Source organism: Silurus aristotelis (assembly GCF_946808225.1).
Source record: "Silurus aristotelis genome assembly, chromosome: 25".
Taxonomy (NCBI): domain Eukaryota; kingdom Metazoa; phylum Chordata; class Actinopteri; order Siluriformes; family Siluridae; genus Silurus; species Silurus aristotelis.
The window spans coordinates 18,538,149-18,557,008 of NC_139598.1; the positions used below are offsets into that span (position 1 = coordinate 18,538,149).

General features: G+C 40.3%; 2 protein-coding genes and 1 long non-coding RNA gene across 7 annotated transcripts in view; 1 reads left to right on the forward strand and 2 right to left on the reverse strand.

Annotated features, from left to right (window-relative positions):
- The window catches only part of cpne4a (copine IVa), a 33,479-nt gene extending 31,950 nt beyond the window's left edge, over positions 1 to 1,529 (reverse strand). For 2 of the 4 annotated variants that reach the window (XM_083529213.1, XM_083529211.1), the window contains exon 1: positions 1,239 to 1,527. The gene's annotated coding sequence lies outside the window, so the exon portion shown is untranslated. Of the gene's footprint in view, positions 1 to 1,238 lie in introns of all 4 variants that reach the window. The other 2 variants (XM_083529212.1, XM_083529214.1) reach the window with 2 other exon arrangements.
- Positions 1,530 to 3,020: 1,491 nt separating this feature from the next.
- Positions 3,021 to 4,505, forward strand: LOC310719474. The gene is made up of 2 exons (XR_014531493.1): positions 3,021 to 3,413; positions 3,584 to 4,505. It is a non-coding gene; the product is annotated as an uncharacterized lncRNA (long non-coding RNA).
- A 412-nt stretch (positions 4,506 to 4,917) lies between these two features.
- On the reverse strand, positions 4,918 to 14,684 carry cmtm6 (CKLF-like MARVEL transmembrane domain containing 6). Of its 2 annotated transcripts, none has more exons than XM_083529219.1 (5): positions 14,616 to 14,684; positions 13,476 to 13,623; positions 6,834 to 7,010; positions 6,505 to 6,606; positions 4,918 to 5,816 (listed from the first exon to the last, which is right to left on the reverse strand). In XM_083529219.1, the coding sequence occupies exons 2-5, from the start codon at positions 13,608 to 13,610 to the stop codon at positions 5,649 to 5,651; spliced, it is 582 nt and encodes a 193-aa protein (XP_083385345.1). In that variant the 5' UTR covers positions 13,611 to 13,623; positions 14,616 to 14,684; the 3' UTR covers positions 4,918 to 5,648. The 2 variants fall into 2 exon arrangements, with proteins under 2 accessions (XP_083385345.1, XP_083385344.1); XM_083529218.1 differs by lacking the exon at positions 14,616 to 14,684 and adding an exon at positions 13,818 to 14,077.
- Between the last annotated feature and the right edge of the window lie 4,176 nt (positions 14,685 to 18,860).

An 18,860-nucleotide genomic window follows, 5' to 3' on the forward strand; every position in this document is an offset into this window, starting at 1 on the left:
ACAGGTACAGGAAAGCCACACCTCCTTCTATAAAACAACATACAGAAGCCACACCCTATTTTACTGGAAACAACAGATATAGAGCATTTACAGCTCCTGAGATTGATAGACGTGTAGGCCACGCCCCTTTTACTGGTCCCAGACAGACCAAAGCCAGACTGCCTCTTCTGCCATGAGGTGAAAACCTGGCTACAGGTTAACGTTATCAAAACTACATACTTATCAGGTGTATAAAGACGGTACAGGAAGTCGCTCAGGGCAGTTTCCTGATCAGTGCTTTATATTTCTGAGGTACAGATTTATTTAGAGCTTTTCATGTGATTAGTCTTAAAATATCCTCCTTTACATTGATAATTCATGTTGCACAATTTCCTGGGTTGTGTGAGGGAAGTGTGTGTGTGTGTGTGTGTGTGTGTGTGTGTGTGTGTGTGTGTGTGTGTGTGTGTGTGTGTGTGTGTGTGTGTTTGTATTTGTGAATTGATTGACAGGAGCCAGAAGTCGCGTGTTAAAATATATGGATCTGAGATAACCAGTTTCTTCCCCTTTTACAAATGGTCGAACTAAATGAATAAATAATGAGGAAACGTCGATAAAGACCCAGCAGCATCTTGCATGTCGAACTGGGAGCCGTTTGGCGCCTGAAGTGGCCCTGAAAAGTGCTAGTGACTGTTAGTTAGCTAAACACTTGAATGGTTTCCACATTGACCACTCAGAGGAGTCACACTATGGTACTAATTATGAGGTCAGCTAAAAGTGCAGTTCTGACAGTGTGGTGCGTCGCTGTCCAGATTCAGCACCAGGTCCAGGACGACATCCCTCATCTCCTGTGTAACACCTGGAGGACTTTATATTCACCGCTGATCCAGAACCCAAGCTGGTAAGGATCTAAGGGGTTCCTCATGGTTTCCTCTGGTTTTAAGAGGCTATAAGGGTCAATGTGATGGAGAAAAACTCAGACACACGCAGATCAGCATCAGTAAACATGCAACATTAACTTTCCTAATTGTTTTAAGTAATAAACATGTTTCATTCATGAAACTCAGCTGGTTTTATCCGAATGCATTCATGATCACATCATTCGTACTAAAAGTGAAATAAGTTCTACACAAGCAGAATGATTATGTGCGTCCACGCTGCTTCACGATGATCTACAGGATCAGAAACAGGATCTGCTACAGCTCTATGTTATAAACACACCTGCTGACGTACTAAAAGAAAGAGAAACCGCTTGAACTTACCTTAAACATGGGAGAAATAAATCCTGGCAGTTGAGGCTTTCATGGAGAAATTAGAGAGAGGGAAGTGTGCAAGCGTTTCGTCCCTGCAGGCGGTAAAACTCCATCCTGATCTCAGGTGATGTGCAGGTGATGATGGTGATGATGATGAGATGATGAAGGCTAGGACGTTGAAAGGAATAAAGAAGCCTGGAAGATGCTCAGAGTTTTCTACACAAAGTGACTGGTGTTTCTGCTCCTGTGTAGAGACACTGAGCTTTACACCGACACTCCGGACTGCTCGGGGTTTTATTCTAACCTGCTGCTGCAGCGCCGTCATTTAAACAGCGGAGAAACAGCGACATCTAGCGGTCACACCGAGAAAACGGTCATAACTGATTCATCTCCAAACTCTACATTTCCGAACTTAAAAATATAATAGTTAAATCAAATAAATTCCTGCATGTGTGCACTACACACATAGATTAAATGACGGAATAAAACAAAACCTGAAGGCAGAAGTACAAATACTTCCTTACTGTATTTAAGAAGATTTTACTGGAATCAGTACTTTAATTAACTATTCATTTTTCGGACAACCTTTAACTTTTTATTCATTACATTTTTACACAAATATCTGTATTTTCTACTTCTTATATTTTCACACCAGACTCGTTACTTTAGTTTTAATCTATTTGGTGAAATATCAATATTTATTCATGTTTGTCATTGTGCTGCTTTTTCTATCCACTGGTGGATCATCTCCTGTCTCACAAACACCACAGACGTAGACTAGTTTCTGAAGCTCACAATGAGCAGGCAGAAGGCAGTAAGAAGTCTGGGATTAACGTGTATGAGACAGAGGGAGTCAGTGATGAGAACATGACTGAGAACAGAGACATTCCTGATCATCATCATCATCATCTTCTCTTTGCTTGTGTTGTACGTGGTGGATCTTCAGTCTGAATACATTCATTAGAGAACAACATTTTTAATTCGCTTTGTATTAATATATTAATTAAGGCTGTCAAAATGCAAATTCATTTGAACGGCACACTGCTTTTGTAAAATAAAGAAAACAGCAGGGGGCGCTCTCTGCCGTCTTTGTCATCTTTCTTTACGGACACATCAATAAAACAACCTGAATCTCAGTGAATATTTTCCTCACATACATAATAAATATATGTATAGAAAACTCGAAGTCTTTTAAATAAATTCACATGGAAAAAATAAAAAACTTCTCTGATTCTGTAATCCGTATGAAAGAAGAGATAAAGTTTCTCCGGAATCACCTCATTAACCGTCCGTGTGGAAACATAGCAAAGTTTCCATCTGGAGTCCTGATAATTCACGTCATTTAAAACACCAAAATTACTTTAAAACATGTACAGGAATATATTTAGTCTTCCACCTTAATGTTGCTTATTTCTCCTCAACAATAAACACAATGTTTTACTCTAAATACCACAGCAAAGACAAACAATTAATTTATTTAAAATAAAAGACAAATAGCGCATATTATTTATGTATATATTAAACTTTATATTCGTTCCTTCACCGGAGTCTCCGTTTGTGATACGAGTAAATGTTAAACACCTCCCAGTATTTGATCTCTTCACCACGTCAATCAATTTATTTATCAGTGTTGTTATTAGCGGAGTGTTCGGTGTACGAGTCATATACCGCGATCGAGCTGTTACTATGGAAACAGAAGCAGATTTATTAACACATTCTACTGGAAGTTTTGGATGGAAATGGATTACACGAGTTTTACATGTTAGTAAATGTGATGATGTGAATACTGCAAACATCATTCTCAAAAGTGTGCTGTTGCAAATATTGCAATATTAAGATTATCTAATACATTTATACAACTTTCTTATTCCTCTGTAATATTATTTCTCACTGTTTCACTCAAACACGTACAATTTTAGTCTGATATCAGTGACGTCATTTAATGTCCAGAAATAAATAAGAAATACAACAATTTAACATTTAATCAGTACTGAAATTTATTCATATTTAAAGAAACGTGTGTGTGTGTGTGTGTGTGTGTGTGTGTGTGTGTATTCATTTGTATTTTATTGCATTACTGTCTTGAAACAAAAACAAAGAACATTACACAGGTTTAATATTCACACAGGAATAAAAAATATTAAGACAAAGTGATTAATTACTGATTAATTGTTCAGCTGGAATGTTTGTGTGTGTGTGTGTGTGTGTGTGTGTGTGTGTGTGTGTGTGTGTGTGTGCACGCATGCATTAATTTGTGTTTATTATTGTCTTGAATAAAAAACTTCAAAACATAAGACAGATTTCATATGTACACAGGAATCAAAAATATTAGGACAAATTACTGATTGTGTAAGTGGAATGTGTGTGTGTGTGTGTGTGTGTGTGTGTGTGTGTGTATTTTGGAGAATTTGCCTTTATGATTGTCCTATGTTTGTGTATAAAACTCCTCCATGTTTTACTGTGAAACAGCATCATTAATGAAGACAATGTAAATAATAAAAGCATTAAAGTCCCAGAGTAACTATTATTTAAGTTAATTAAATTTAAATTAAAATCAGGACACAATATTCAGAATATTACTTCACACTAGTTCATTGGAATAGAAAATTCAGAAGGTGCTCATGCAAAAGTATTTCAGCATCGCAGTCCATTTAACAGGTCGAGCATTAAACAAGTCTCTCTCTCACACACACACACACACACACACACACACGTCTACTTTAAGATTTGATTATATAAGTAGGGTAGAAAAGACAATCACAGTCTAAAAATACATCATAAAATATCGCTAGGATTTAATCTTCTGCAGCTTCAAACCAAAACAGCTGCACTTCAGACTGATATGAAATATAAAACATCTGTACACTCCTTTACTCAGTAGGACCACTGGTGTGTGAACGTGTTAAACCCAAACCAGCCAATCATTCAGCAGTAAAGAGTAAAAGAAGGTAATACTTAGAATTAGTTATAAAGTAATAAAATGACACTCGGGCTGATTTTAGGGGTCACGGCACCGGCGAGAGGTTTCTGCGTTCACGCCTGCAACGTCGAAGAACATTGGGGTGAAGTTTTTTCCTAACAATTTTATGCAAATGAGCTGTGACTGATCCCACGTTCCCACCGCATCACTTTTTCCATGATCACGACACAGAGGCAAACTGATATGAAGGGTTTTATACAAGACTAAACTACACTGTTTTTACTTGCAGAGCAGAAATGTGAATAATATGCTCATATATATATGGGAGTATGTTGGTACAGGCCACACCCACATCTCCCACATCTAACAAACCTGAAGCTCATCAGCAACTCATCTGTTACATCACAATCCAAGATGTGATAAAGGATTAAGGAGATTTTAATCAGACTGAGGAGAGAATCTCTGCTACTTTCTTACACACACACACACACACACACACACACACACACACACACACACACACACTCCTGCACCAGGATCAGAGGAAAGAATGCAATGTCTATAGAGCGTTGAACCCAAACTGAAAAAAACCTGTCGTTCAAATGTCACCACACTGTTGATGAATCGTACAGAAAGAAATAAAGTGTGAAATTTCATACCAACGCACGAGCCGCCAAATCCACAAACACACTCGAGTTCACAAACTCCTCCTTCTCACAACCGGAAAAAACAGACAAAGTCGGAGTCAGAGCCCGGAGCCGGAGCCGGAGCCGGGAGCCCGGAGTCCCAACACCGTTAAACTGGAACGACCCTGTGTTTATTACAGGAAGCTAAAACTCAACTTCAGATCCATAAATATTTAAACTACTCGTGATTTTTTTTTTTTTTTACTGGATGTTTTTTTTTAATCCTGATGAACATTACAGCAAAAAATGACAAAAAAAAATGTAAAATATAAAACTTAAAAAAATAAACAATATCGTCGTTTGTTTGATCTGTAGAATCTTTTATCGTCTACGCATTCCAAATTTGTGAATGAAACAAAAATGTCAGTGGAGGAATGCTGCACTCACAGACTTACACACACACACACACACACACACACACACACACACACACACTCATACACGAGTTAGAGGAAGGAGGTGATGCTCCTCTTTATGAAGATACTGAAGTGTTTTACTTTCATCACATTTTTCACACTTGCTCTAAAAGGCACAAACGGCTTCATACTCATTTTTCTGTTTCCTTTCTGAGGAGATTCTCCTCACTGAGAACAGAAATGTTCCTGAAATTTCAAACCTCATTTCCTCTGCTGAGAAATAAAAATCATCATAAAAAATAATATCACAAACCACTTCATTCGAAAGTGTGAATCAGACGAGGATGGAGGAGTCGGATCGAGAAGCTCTATAAATAAAAGCAGTGGCGTGAAATAAGACGTGAACACGTGATGATGTGGATGAAGCCGGGCTGGGTTTGGGTTCTTTGGTTCTGGATCAGTTGGTGCCGCTGGTGCCATTGGTATTTAGTTTCTCGACCTCGGGCACCGGCTCGGTCGAACCCGCCGCTGGAGCTTTATTCAGACCAAAAAATGGAATGCCTTTTTCCCTGTAGAACATCAACACGTCTACAAGAAAGACGATGGCGGCGAGGAAGCCGAATCCCTGGGGGGGATAAATTTAATACAATTTCTATTCAAGAAAAAAAATTTTCTTTGTCTACATTTTTTTTTATATATAATATAATCAAACATGAATAATGTATTAATACATTTAAATTATCAAAAGATCGAGTCGGATGGGGTTCATGAAGATGAAAAATGGGAACAAACGTCAAAAGAGAACGAAAAGAAACAGTTACCATCACTCACCACCAGGGGGCAATGTAAGCGCACAAAAACATTGTGCACATTATTAAACCCACTGTCTGAGAAAGTCTACAACAGTGTGTTCATGCACACACTCACTCACTCACTCGCACACACTCACTCACTCACTCGCACACACTCACTCACTCACTCGCACACACTCACTCACTCACTCGCACACACTCACTCACTCACTCGCACACACTCACTCACTCACTCGCACACACTCACTCACTCACTCGCACACACTCACTCACTCACTCGCACACACTCACTCACTCACTCGCACACACTCACTCACTCACTCGCACACACTCACTCACTCACTCGCACACACTCACTCACTCACTCGCACACACTCACTCACTCACTCGCACACACTCACTCACTCACTCACTCGCACACACTCACTCACTCACTCACTCGCACACACTCACTCACTCACTCGCACACACAACACACTAAAAAAAAAAATGTCACTGTACCACGGTGGCCTTCTCCACCTCCGAGCCGCTGTTGTTGCTCCCCGCAAACGCTGCAGAGGCGATGAATAGAAACAAGCAGATCAGAACCGAGTATCCAAAATCCTGCAGGACAAACACAGGAACAGGAAGTTAGCGTCTCATTCTGTCACACACTTTACCCAATGTATCCACAGTAACATAGCATTCCATCGTTTCCATAGAAACAGCATCATATCGATAGACATTCAGGTCTGAATTTAGCTGAATTGTAATAAAACAGGTTTATAGACTACTGGATCCGTCGGATCTCCGCCCGGGTCACATGATAAACTCTGGAGACTGACGCTCACCACTTGAGACCAGCAGTTGATGCCGACTTTCTGGTGCAGTGGCGTGGAGAGGAGGATGAGGAGGAGGAGTGTGAAGAGGAAGGCAGTGCAGCTCACAAACTCAAAGAAGTAAAGAGCTGTGCAGGAAGTGCAGCTGGTCACCACTTCCTCCAGGATGAACGCCACGAAGGCCAGGAGCTGGAGGAGAAAAACCGGGGACATGAGGTTTTATCAGCGGAGAGAAGAAACGATAGAGCGACAGAACATCAAGAGGAAGCGCTGATCAGCAGTGGGATCTCACGGTTTCAGGACTGATAACATTTATGTTCGAGGACATTTCCAGGTTACGCATCATTTAGGACGAGTTTATTTTTATTCTGCTGTGTAAAAGTGTTGAGGTTCATCGCATGCTTTATAAATGACATTATTATTTCTAATAAAATATGTACTGTGGGTGTAAATGTTTATAAGCAAAAGCAAGATATCAATCTGAATAAACGCAAACTAAAGCTCAGACACAAAGCCGTTAGATTTAACCTGCTCGTTGCAGGTGAGACGAGTGAGACAAAGGAGAAGAATAAGTCAGTTCCCATCGTGCACCACCAGGGGGCAGTGTGACGTAACAGCAATAATATTCTCCCTCACTAATTCCACTTTGTTTGATACAGTCTGCTTACAGATACATTACACACACACACTCACACACAGACAAGACACACACACACAAACACACACACAGACAGACAAGATACACAGTGTACACAGACACATACACCCAGCACACAAACCACACCCCAGCACACAAACCACACCCCAGCATGCGTGCGCGCGCACACACACACACACACTAATCTCTGTTTTTAGCTCAGAGACTGCAGTTCACAGCAGACTCGGAAACAGGAAGTAAAGCAAATCCAATTCGAATTTAACACAACCACAGTTTTTGTTCAGTAACGTATCAGGAGCGCTCGTATTGTCAAAGTCACACAAAAGAACAGAACCGACCACGGCGGAGAAATCCTCAAGGTCACAGTGTATAAATTATGTTTATATATCAGCTCATATTTATATATAAACCTGTTTAAGCCTTGAGTGCACACACACACACACAGATCAGCTAGAAGATTAAAACCACTGAGAGGCAGTATGAAACTGTTGAGATCTCCAGCAGCTGAAGGAACACCTCCAAACATCAGCCAATGGATCTGGAGTGATCTGAACATGGACATGGATCCGGAAGTCAGGAGCACATGACCTCAGCATGGTGCTTCTGACAGGCCGAGTCCCAGTGACTGAGCAGTGGAACGCTTGGTGATGTGTGTGTGGGTTTGTACAATGGTGTGAGTTCATTATAATGATGAAATATATTGGAATAAATATGAATATTCAGCTAATAAATTATTCCTGTGTGTCGTTATTCCCTTATAAAAGTAGTTTAATATCAGATTTAGTTTTTTTGTTGATTTATTGCTTATTTCCACACATACATATATATTTTTTTATTTATTTAGGATTGTAAGATTCACCGATCCGCATCTGTGCATCGGCATAAAGTTAACAATGTGATGCTTCAATAAAATAAAAAATTAAAGTATCGGATACGAGTTAAAATTTGTAAAGCGAGGAATCGTTTTGAACATATTTGCTTCAGCAAAAAAATATTTTTTTTCAATAATTATTATTTATAAAGTGAACAATAATCTGTGGTTGTTGATATTTGATATGTAGATTGATTTCTCGTTGCTAAACCGTTTCTCGAGCGCGTTCTCTCAGCACTGCTGCTGCTACGTGAATATCAACACTACAGAGACCGAGGCGTGTCCTGAGAGTCACAGACTACAGATTAACATGGCAGAGGCAGAGCTGTAACTTCCTGCACACGCAACAGAAAAAGAACGTCTGGTTTTATTTCTACTTTTTTCTGCACTATAAAGGCGTGTTTTTGAAAGAGCCATGAGTCAGAAGTTGATCATTTGTTGATCAATTCACGTATGAATTTCTTTGGTCTGAACCAAAGAAATAAAAAAATTAAATAAAAAATTAAATAAAAGACGCCTCCTTTAAGAGCAACCGATAGGAAGTTCATACGGGTGAACAGTGAACACAGTAAAGTCACACTCACACGTATACACCCACATCCAGCAGAGTGTGTGTGTGTGTGTGTGTGTGTGTGTTTGTGTTTAAAATCAGGAACATTTCCCCTGCCATTTGCAGGTTTTCCGACTTGTTCTGTGCGGCTTTGAGAGAAACCTAGCTTGCGCTCTCTCTCTCTCTCTCACACACACACACACACACACACACACACACACACACACACACACACACACACACACACACACACACACACACACACACACACACAGCAGCTGAAAGTGAGCAGCATGACCCTTGATATACAGATGAAACATGCAGAAAAGCCTCATGAACTCTCACACTGACTCACTGGAGACCCTTTATTTTTGTTTTTGAGGTCATGGTGGAGGTGGGACATGTTTACATTAATGCAGATTACTCAAATAATCATACACACACACACACACACACACACACACGAACTAGAGATTTGACTTGCAAAAAGCCAGAAATTTCAAACACAAAATAAATTCCACTGCAAATAATAATAATATAATGATGATGTTTGATTATATGAAAATGCCAGAAAGAGAAAAAGAACATTATTGTGGTCATGTGATTAATGAATCCCGTTCTTTTTCTGATGAACCTTTACTGAAAATTCAGACAGAAAATAAACGGAATGTTGATATAAGTGGCCGTAAAAAGCTAGGGAGATTCCACACACACACACACACACACACACACACACACACACACACACACACACACACACACCTGAGGATTCTGAACACACCTCCTTTCACAACTTTTGTTCCAGAGAGTGATTTAAACTACAACCTCACACCGTCCCTCACGTGTCACTCTGGCCCTCACGCGTCACCCTGGCCCCTCAGTTTGTAATGTGTGAGCCAGCGGCGACTGTGGTGAAGGAAAAACTTGGAGACTTCATGAGCAAGAAACCTTGAGACTCCAAACTGAACCCATCTTTATCCTCATCAACAGAACATTCATTCCAGTTCCATCAGTGTTGAGATTAAGAACTGTTCAGTGTTGGACAAAACACCTTCCTGCTCCGTCACTCTGCTGAAGATAAACGCAATAAAAGACCACATGCTTTATATTTCTCTGTACAGACTTGAACAATTTGCATGTTTCCTGTTTTTTCCATATTTATCCCTTAAAATAAAATAATATAAAAACGTAAAATTGGATTTTTTGGCCTTTTTAAGCGACTAAATCAGGACTTTAGTGGAATTACAGGTGAAATAAATTCCCAGATCCGCACATGATGAAGGGGAATTCCGTTAACCTGTAAGTAAATGATCACACAGTGTGTGTGTGTGTGTGTGTGTGTGTTTATCATTAGCATCATCAGTAAAACCTGTTCTTACTGCTCTCATCACCACCCACTCTGCTGGTGCAATGTGATTGGGCTACATGTCAATCATCTGGAAGCCGTGACCACGTTATACGAGAGCTTCAGTAGATTTATGGAGGAATTTATTGTAACTCGCTACTTAATGTTGATTGATTTTTGACTGAATGGTTACAGAACCAAGCAGCAGAACGGTTTATGCAAATAAACTCGTTTTAAGCAAATTAGTGACAGAAGGAACCCGGAATGAAAGAGTGCAGAACATGACTGACCGAGTTCTTCTCATCATTTCTTAATATCACTCCATAATGTTTTCAATTCAGCGTTTAAAACCGAAAGTTTAAAATATTATATCATGTAAAAACTTCACAGGCCACGCCCACTAACACAAACAACTCAACACAAACAAGAAACGTGTCTAACCCAATAGTCTGGACTACTGATGCTGAGGTGCAGCTTAAAGCAGGAAAAACATGTCGAGGAACATGTTCAAAAACATCTACGTTAAACATCTGAACATGTTTTTTCTGCTTTAAGCTGCACCTCAGCATCAGTAAACGCTGAAGCGTCATTCAGTGGTTTAACGTGACAGATTTGGACCGACGTGACAGAAGAGTTTGGGAAAACGCCTGTTCAGACACACCAACTGAAGCAGCTAATTAACTGATTAAGTGAAGATCAATCAAAAGCATTTGTCTGAAAAATAAAATAAAAAAATTGGCCATTTTGCTAAACCATATTATAACCTATTATTATTATGATTATTATTATAAATTTTATTATTACATCATATCTTATATGGTCTTTATCACCATCTACACCAGTGTCAGATTGGCCTGTGCCACCCTGGCATGAAGCATGGCCACCCCTTTGGCCACCCCAGTAATTACTATAGCTATAATTATTATGATTGATCGTGATGGATGATGTAAACCGAACACTTTGGTAAACATGTTACAGTCGGTCACATGGACTGTGTTTCTTGTTCAGTCATTTCGTTATTGTGTGAAGGAGAAGGACTGAACAATAAACTTCTCCCAGGTTCTACCCACACCGAACCACCTGCTGAACTGCTCTGAGAGAAACCAGATAACAAGGACATGCCATATGTGGTTCTTCTCCAAACTCTTCGGATGCGGTACAATAAAACTTTGCGTTTACTTGAACTTGGAAACTCAAAACGTGATTTGGGCCAATTTTATTAATTACTTAATTTAATCAACATAAAAAAGTGTTTTTTGTTTTTTTTTCCCTAAACGTTCATTTGGTTTATTTTCCATTTATTTTAAATATCATTAAATAATATTTTATAATTCAAAAATGTACTGTTCGAATGACAATCACAATTAATAATAAATGATATAATGAAAATAAATCATTTCTCATGTGGAGTGAATGTAACAGTAAATGTCAGATATAAATCATGTGACCGGTCACATGGTCACAGAGTGTCGTCAGGAATAAAGTGTGTAGGAGACGTGGTTAGCAGTTGTGGAAAATTCTGAGTTACTGCTTTTGTGCTGACCTACTTTATTCAGCCGGAACCGGAACCGGACCCATGTAAATCACGTTAGCACAAGTTCTAAAGAATTACTGATTAGTGAACCCCAAACACGCTACGGTCACGCCAGGGGAGCGTCATCAGGGCTGATCTGGACACGCCACGCTAGAAAGAGTTCAGCTACACTCCTTAATGGAGAATGTGTGTGTGTGTGTGTGTGTGTGTGTGTGTGTGTGTGTGTGTGTGTGTAGTGAGCACAGGGAAATTTTTCTCAAGAATTCAGAGGCAGTAGTTACACTACAGACGATTTCACAACATCACGAAATTCAAGCGATTCACTGTTCACATGATCTCCAGTTCATCTGCACTGTGATCATCTTCCAAACAATCTGTGACTCCACACTGAGAAATCCACACCTTCTCAGAAAAGATCCGAGAGTTTTATATCAGACCATGTTGATGTGTATTCTATGTGACTCTCAGGACACGCCTCGGTCTCCGTAGTGTTGTGATGCGTGATGTTCACGTAGCAGCAGAGATCTGAGAAGGATATCTTGAATATCAGCATCTCAGCTGCAGTGAACATCAATAATTATTTTCAAATCTGTGAGAAATTGAAGGATTCACTGAGTATTTTTATCTACTGTAGTCCAATCTAGAGAGGTTCCTGCCCTGGTTCTCAGCCTCAGTGCAGTTCTTACAGTCCAACAACAAACCAGTGTTCACACACGGGTCTGGAACGAGGTGGAGGTGCAGAGCCACAGAAATGTCATGTGTTCTGGAGATGAACAACAGGTCTTAAGAATGAATCTGGTTAAATGCTGGATTTGTTCTTCACCTATTCTGAGAGCTCAGTTTGAGATTTCTACATGCACTTCCTAAAGCTTGGTCCATCACAAAATTTCTAAAAAAAACAATAAACTTCTACAAGAACATTTTCCTTTTTCTAGTCCATTTAATTAATAATTAATCACACACTCCCAGAACATCACAGCTGAGGCCAAAACAGGTCGTCCCAAAACCAAGCCCAGAAGTTCTAACAGATTCTGGGACTGGGGAAAGTTTAGTAATTAAATATAGATATACATCAGTTTGTCTCCTGTTAAAGTTCTTTAAAAGCTAATGTTCATCAACTCTGAACTGGCTGCTCTGTTCATTAGCATTAACATGAAGAATGAAGGACACAGAGAAGACCATCAAGAAGAAGCAATGTGAAGCGAGGAAACTAGACGGAAAAGATCAGTCTCAGACTCATTCACAGCTTCACACCCTGGTGTGGTTTCGGCCTCATCACAACTCTCACACCCACACTTTAACTCAGAAGACGTGATGAAGACGCTCACATGTCGAGTGGGAGATGATGAGCAAACCTATTTACATGCTCCTGCTAAAGGAACAGCTGGAACATCTCGAAAACTTATGCTAGACAACAAGAACAAGAGCCGGGGCTGGTGAAGGAACAGCCTGGCCACAACACACAAGCAGTTCTTGGTGTCTCCACTTGATATCTGAACAGAACTTCTGTGTCACTGTTTCAGCTTGGGTTCAATCGAATCTCGTTTCAGCAGGATGGGGGCTGTGTTCCAATCTGCAAATCTGCTAATTAGTGTTTTAGTTTTTAATTAGTGTTAATTGTGGACGTGTCCCAAACCACATGCTCTTCACTATAAAATCTCAAACCACAGCAGGAAGTCATGAAGCATTAACTCACCACTTCTGCCACTTTTACAAAAAACCTGGTGAAGTTGAGTTCGGGATTGGGAACGATGAACCATCGATTGGATTTGTTGGCTGCTGTGGGGGTGGTGGTGGTGGTGGTGTTGTACACCGCGTCTGGACTCGCCATCGCTGCAGGAAATCTGAAAACGGAGGGAAACTGTAATGAACCTAGCGCTGGAGCTAACTGCAGCAGTGTAGCATGTGCTGCTCCAGATTAGCAGATTCCTACAGAATAGACGTTTATGTAGAAAGAAGAACCTGAAAGTCCTGAATGTAAAAGATTCAAACACCACGACTGACATGTTCATCACATGACCAGCAAACATCTACTTACCGAGGCAAACTTCTGCACGACAAATTCACAAGTCAACAAATATGATTGTGTTGCAGATATTCTCAAATCGTCAACGGTTTAAATGTTTCCTAAAGACGCAGTTTGTGTGGATGGAGATGTTTTAGAAAGTATACAGCAGATCACTATTGCGTCACAACTCCTGTTATTAAACTACAATATTTAAATAAACCCCGCCTCCTGCGCTGAGATTGGTTAACAGAACCCATGTGTTACTTTCACCAAGTTCTAATTGGAGAAAACACAAAACTGAACCCAAATGTTTTGCCCAACAAAAAAAACCACCCTGGTTCAGGAAGCGGTTCTCAGAGACCAGATTTACTTTCTGAAGTCTAAAACAAGATGATTAAAGTGAACTGATCATGTCGAAACTTTACACGATGAAGAGTTCAGAGTTAGTGGTGCAGAGTAAACCATCTCCTGCTCCTGTAAACAAACTTGTCCAGTTTTCAGCAGATCTCCAGGAGAAGATCCTGGAGGAGATCAAGTGCGCGTGCAATGAAAAAAAAGATGGTCCGAAGCGACTAAATGTAGAAACTCGTGACGTGATAAATGTATAAATGTACTAATGATAAAAGCGGAGCAGAAAAAAACACTGTAACCGAAATCCAGACAGCGCCACGAGACCACCGGAAAACCGGAAGCGAAAGTACTTGCGCGTGCGACTTCAAAGAAACAACCACGAGCGCGCAGTTATCGGATTAATATCGAGTTATTAACTAATTACAAATAAAATAAAGTTAGAAAGTGATGGAGAGATCATTTAGATCAATGACCTACCTCGTTTTCTCTTTATCTCTCTTTCTCTGTGTGTGTGTGTGTGTGCGTGTGCGCGCGTTGCTTCCGTGATTCGCAGTTTACCGTAAAGGACGGAGAAGTTTTCCCTTAAATCAGAAGGGGATCTCCTCCAGCTCTAACACACACACACACTCCTCCTCCTGAGACAGAGCTCCATCCGGCTCGGTCCTGTGCTCCTTTGCCCTCAAATCTGAAACGTGGAAAATAAACCGTTCACATTTGTCCTAAAAAAAATTCAGTTCTTTTCTGTTATTTATGATGCGCCTCTAACACGCATGGTCTCAAAGCATCTTCACAGAAATAGATACACAGATCAGACTGTTGATATCAATAACAGTCCAAATCCAACTTCAGGGTTCCTGAGGTGAACCTTCACTGGAACCTGGTGGATCTTCAGGCTGTTTATGTGGAGAACATGCACACACACACACACACACACACACACACACACACGCTGTGGTAAAGGGGGACTTTTTACTTGTATCTTTCAGCACAGTGAAATTCTTTCTTTACATATCGCACAGATGTTAAGCAGCTGGGGTCAAGGGCCTCAGGAGTGCCCAGGAGTGGCAGCTTGCCAAAACTGGGGTTTAAACCTTCAATGTTACTCTCAGAAACCCAGAGCCTTAACCACTTAACTCCCACTTTCTCCATTCAGAGCTCGGGTTTCAGGATGGATCAGGCAGGTTCTGGTCTGAGGAGCAGAAAACTGCAGAGAAAAAAAAAACCTGGACTCCAACAAGGGGATGATTTTGTGCTCATGTAAAATAAAATTAACTTTTTCTCATCAAACCTAAAACAATGAACACAATCCAGTACACTGGGAATTTCTCATAATAAACATTTCCAGTAACTGAAGTTTCCATGCAGGCCTCAGAGGCGTGAGCTTCCTGAGTCACTTACTGCTGCTCTTACAGGTGAAGGTCACATTTACACACAGAAGCTGTACTTAGAAAGCGGAATGGAAGACAAAGTGTAGAGGAAGTGTCTCAACAGGAAGTGTGTAAACTGAAAGTGAAAAAACTTCAGATAATAATAACTCAAAGCTTCATCTGAGTATTAAAGGCTCCGAAACTCCTCAAATTAAGGTCTAATACCGAAACCTGTCTGATCAGAATCCAGCAAAAGGCTTCTACAGAGAACCTTTAAAGTCGCATCAGAGAAAGGGAAGGTTTTCTAAGTGTAAAAGTTGTATAGCAAATTCTTCATTCAGAACATCACAATAAATTACAGCCACATTTTTAGGACACCTGATAATTAAAGCTTTAAAGATATTTAGCTGGGAAATAACATATATACAGTGGGTACGGAAAGTATTCAGACCCCCTTAAATTTTTCACTCTTTGTTATATTGCAGCCATTTGCTAAAATCATTTAGGTTCATTCTTCTTCCTCATGAATGTACACACAGCACCCCATACTGACAGAAAAACACAGAATTGTTGACATTGTTGCAGATTTATTAAAAAAGAAAAACTGAAATATCACATGGTCCTAAGTATTCAGACCCTTTGCTGAGTATTTAGTAGAAGCCCCCTTTTGATCTAATACAGCCAGGAGTCTTTTTGGGAAAGATGCAACAAGTCTTTCACACCTGGATTTGGGGATCCTCTGCCATTCCTCCTTGCAGATCCTCTCCAGTTCTGTCAGGTTGGATGGTAAACGTTGGTGGACAGCCATTTTTAGGTCTCTCCAGAGATGCTCAATTGGGTTTAAGTCAGGGCTCTGGCCATTCAAGAACAGTCACGGAGTTGTTGTGAAGCCACTCCTTCGTTATTTTAGCTGTGTGCTTAGGGTCATTGTCTTGTTGGAAGGTAAACCTTCGGCCCAGTCTGAGGTCCAGAGCACTCTGGAGAAGGTTTTTGTCCAGGATATCCCTGTACTTGGCCTCATTCATCTTTCCCTCGATTGCAACCAGTCGTCCTGTCCCTGCAGCTAAAATACACCCCCACAGCATGATGCTGCCACCACCATGCTTCACTGTTGGGACTGTATTGGACAGGTGATGAGCAGTGCCTGGTTTTCTCCACACATACCGCTTAGAATTAAGGCCAAAAAGTTCTATTTTGTTCTCATCAGACCAGAGAATCTTATTTGTCACCATCTTGGAGTCCTTCAGGTGTTTTTTAGCAAACTCCATGCGGGCTTTCATGTGTCTTACACTGAGGAGAGGCTTCCGTCAGGCCACTCTGCCATAAAGCCCCGACTGGTGGAGGGCTGCAGTGATGGTTGACTTTCTACAACTTTCTCTTATCTCCTGACTGCATCTCTGGAGCTCAGCCACAGTGATCTTTGGGTTCTTCTTTACCTCTCTCACCAAGGCTCTTCTCCCCCGATAGCTCAGTTTGGCCGGATGGCCAGCTCTAGGAAGGGTTCTGGTCGTCCCAAACGTCTTTCATTTGAGGGTTATGGAGGCCACTGTGCTCTTAGGAATCTTAAGTGCAGCAGAAATCTTTTTGTAACCTTGGCCAGATCTGTGCCTTGCCACAATTCTGTCTCTGAGCTCTTCAGGCAGTTCCTTTGACCTCATGATTCTCATTTGCTCTGACATGCATTGTGATCTGGAAGGTCTTATATAAACAGGTGTGTGGCTTTCCTAATCAAGTCCAATCAGTATAATCAAACACAGCTGGACTTAAATGAAGGTGTAGAACCATCTCAAGGATGATCAGAAGGAATGGAAAGCACCCGAGTTAAATATATGAGTGTCACAGCAAAGGGTCTGAATATTTAGGACCATGTGATATTTCAGTTTTTCTTTTTTAATAAATCTGCAACAATGTCAACAATTCTGTGTTTTTCTGTCAGTATGGGGAGCTGTGTGTACATTCATGAGGAAGAAGAATGAAATGATTTTAGCAAATGGCTGCAATATAACAAAGAGTGAAAAATTTAAGGGGGTCTGAATACTTTCCCTACCCACTGTATTCACACACACACACACACACACACACACACACACACACACACACACACACATACATACATACACACATACACACACACACACATACACACACACACACACACACACACACATACATACATACACACATACATACATACACACATACATACATACAAACATACACACACACACACACACACACACACACATACATACATACACACACACACACACACACACACACACACACATATACACACACACACATATACACACACACACACACACACACACACACACATACATACATACACACGTACATACATACACACACACACACACACACACACATACATACATACATACACACATACATACATACACACACACACACACACACACACACACACACACACACAGACACACATACATACATGCACACATACATACATACATACACACATACATACATACACACACACACACAGACACACACACATATACATACATACATACACACATACATACACATACATACACACATACACACACACACACACACACACACACACACACACACACACACACACACACACACATACATACATGCACACATACATACACACACACATACATACATACACACACACACACACACACACACACACATATACATACACACATACACACACATACACACACACACACACACACACACACACACACACACACACACACACACACACATACATACATACATGCACACATACATACATACATACACACAGATTTTCTTGCTACAACACTGCCCTCTTCTGGCCAGCACTGACAAGTGCAACTAAATCCAATCTTAGTCCAAAACTCCCACAAACATTTTATGGTTTAAAATTCAGATTTTTTTTTTTAAGCTAAAAAATGTATCTTGTTTAAAAGATTGTTCAATAAGCAAGGAACAACTCAAAGATTTTCCACATCTATAGTCCAATTAACATTTATTTAGCCCTTCCACAGTACAGATAAGCGCTTCCTGTTTATTTACCGAATTTCAAAGGAAGCAGAACAAAATCAGGACAATCCACATTATTATTGTCAGATAGACTGTAAATAGACTAAAAATAAAATAAAATAAACCTGATAAAAATTTAAGAGCTGAATGTTATACATTTTCACTCTTTTAATTAATTCAGATTCTTTTTATTCAGCACCCAAAAGAAACACACTCAGGTTTTGTAGGTTTTAGTGTTTAAACAATTGATGTTCATTTGCTTGATTCGCTCTAAATCCAACTCTGTCTCCCTGCTGTTTATACTGAGGAGGCC

Excerpts from the sequence above, each read along its gene's own strand:
- cmtm6 (XM_083529219.1), bottom strand. The coding sequence starts at position 13,610 with ATGGCGAGTCCAGACGCGGTGTACAACACCACCACCACCACCACCCCC. Across the intron at positions 6,607-6,833 it reads TCAACTGCTGGTCTCAAGTG|GATTTTGGATACTCGGTTCT; the intron begins GTGAGCGTCAGT and ends TTTGTCCTGCAG. Across the intron at positions 5,817-6,504 it reads AGGTGGAGAAGGCCACCGTG|GGATTCGGCTTCCTCGCCGC; the intron begins GTACAGTGACAT and ends TATCCCCCCCAG.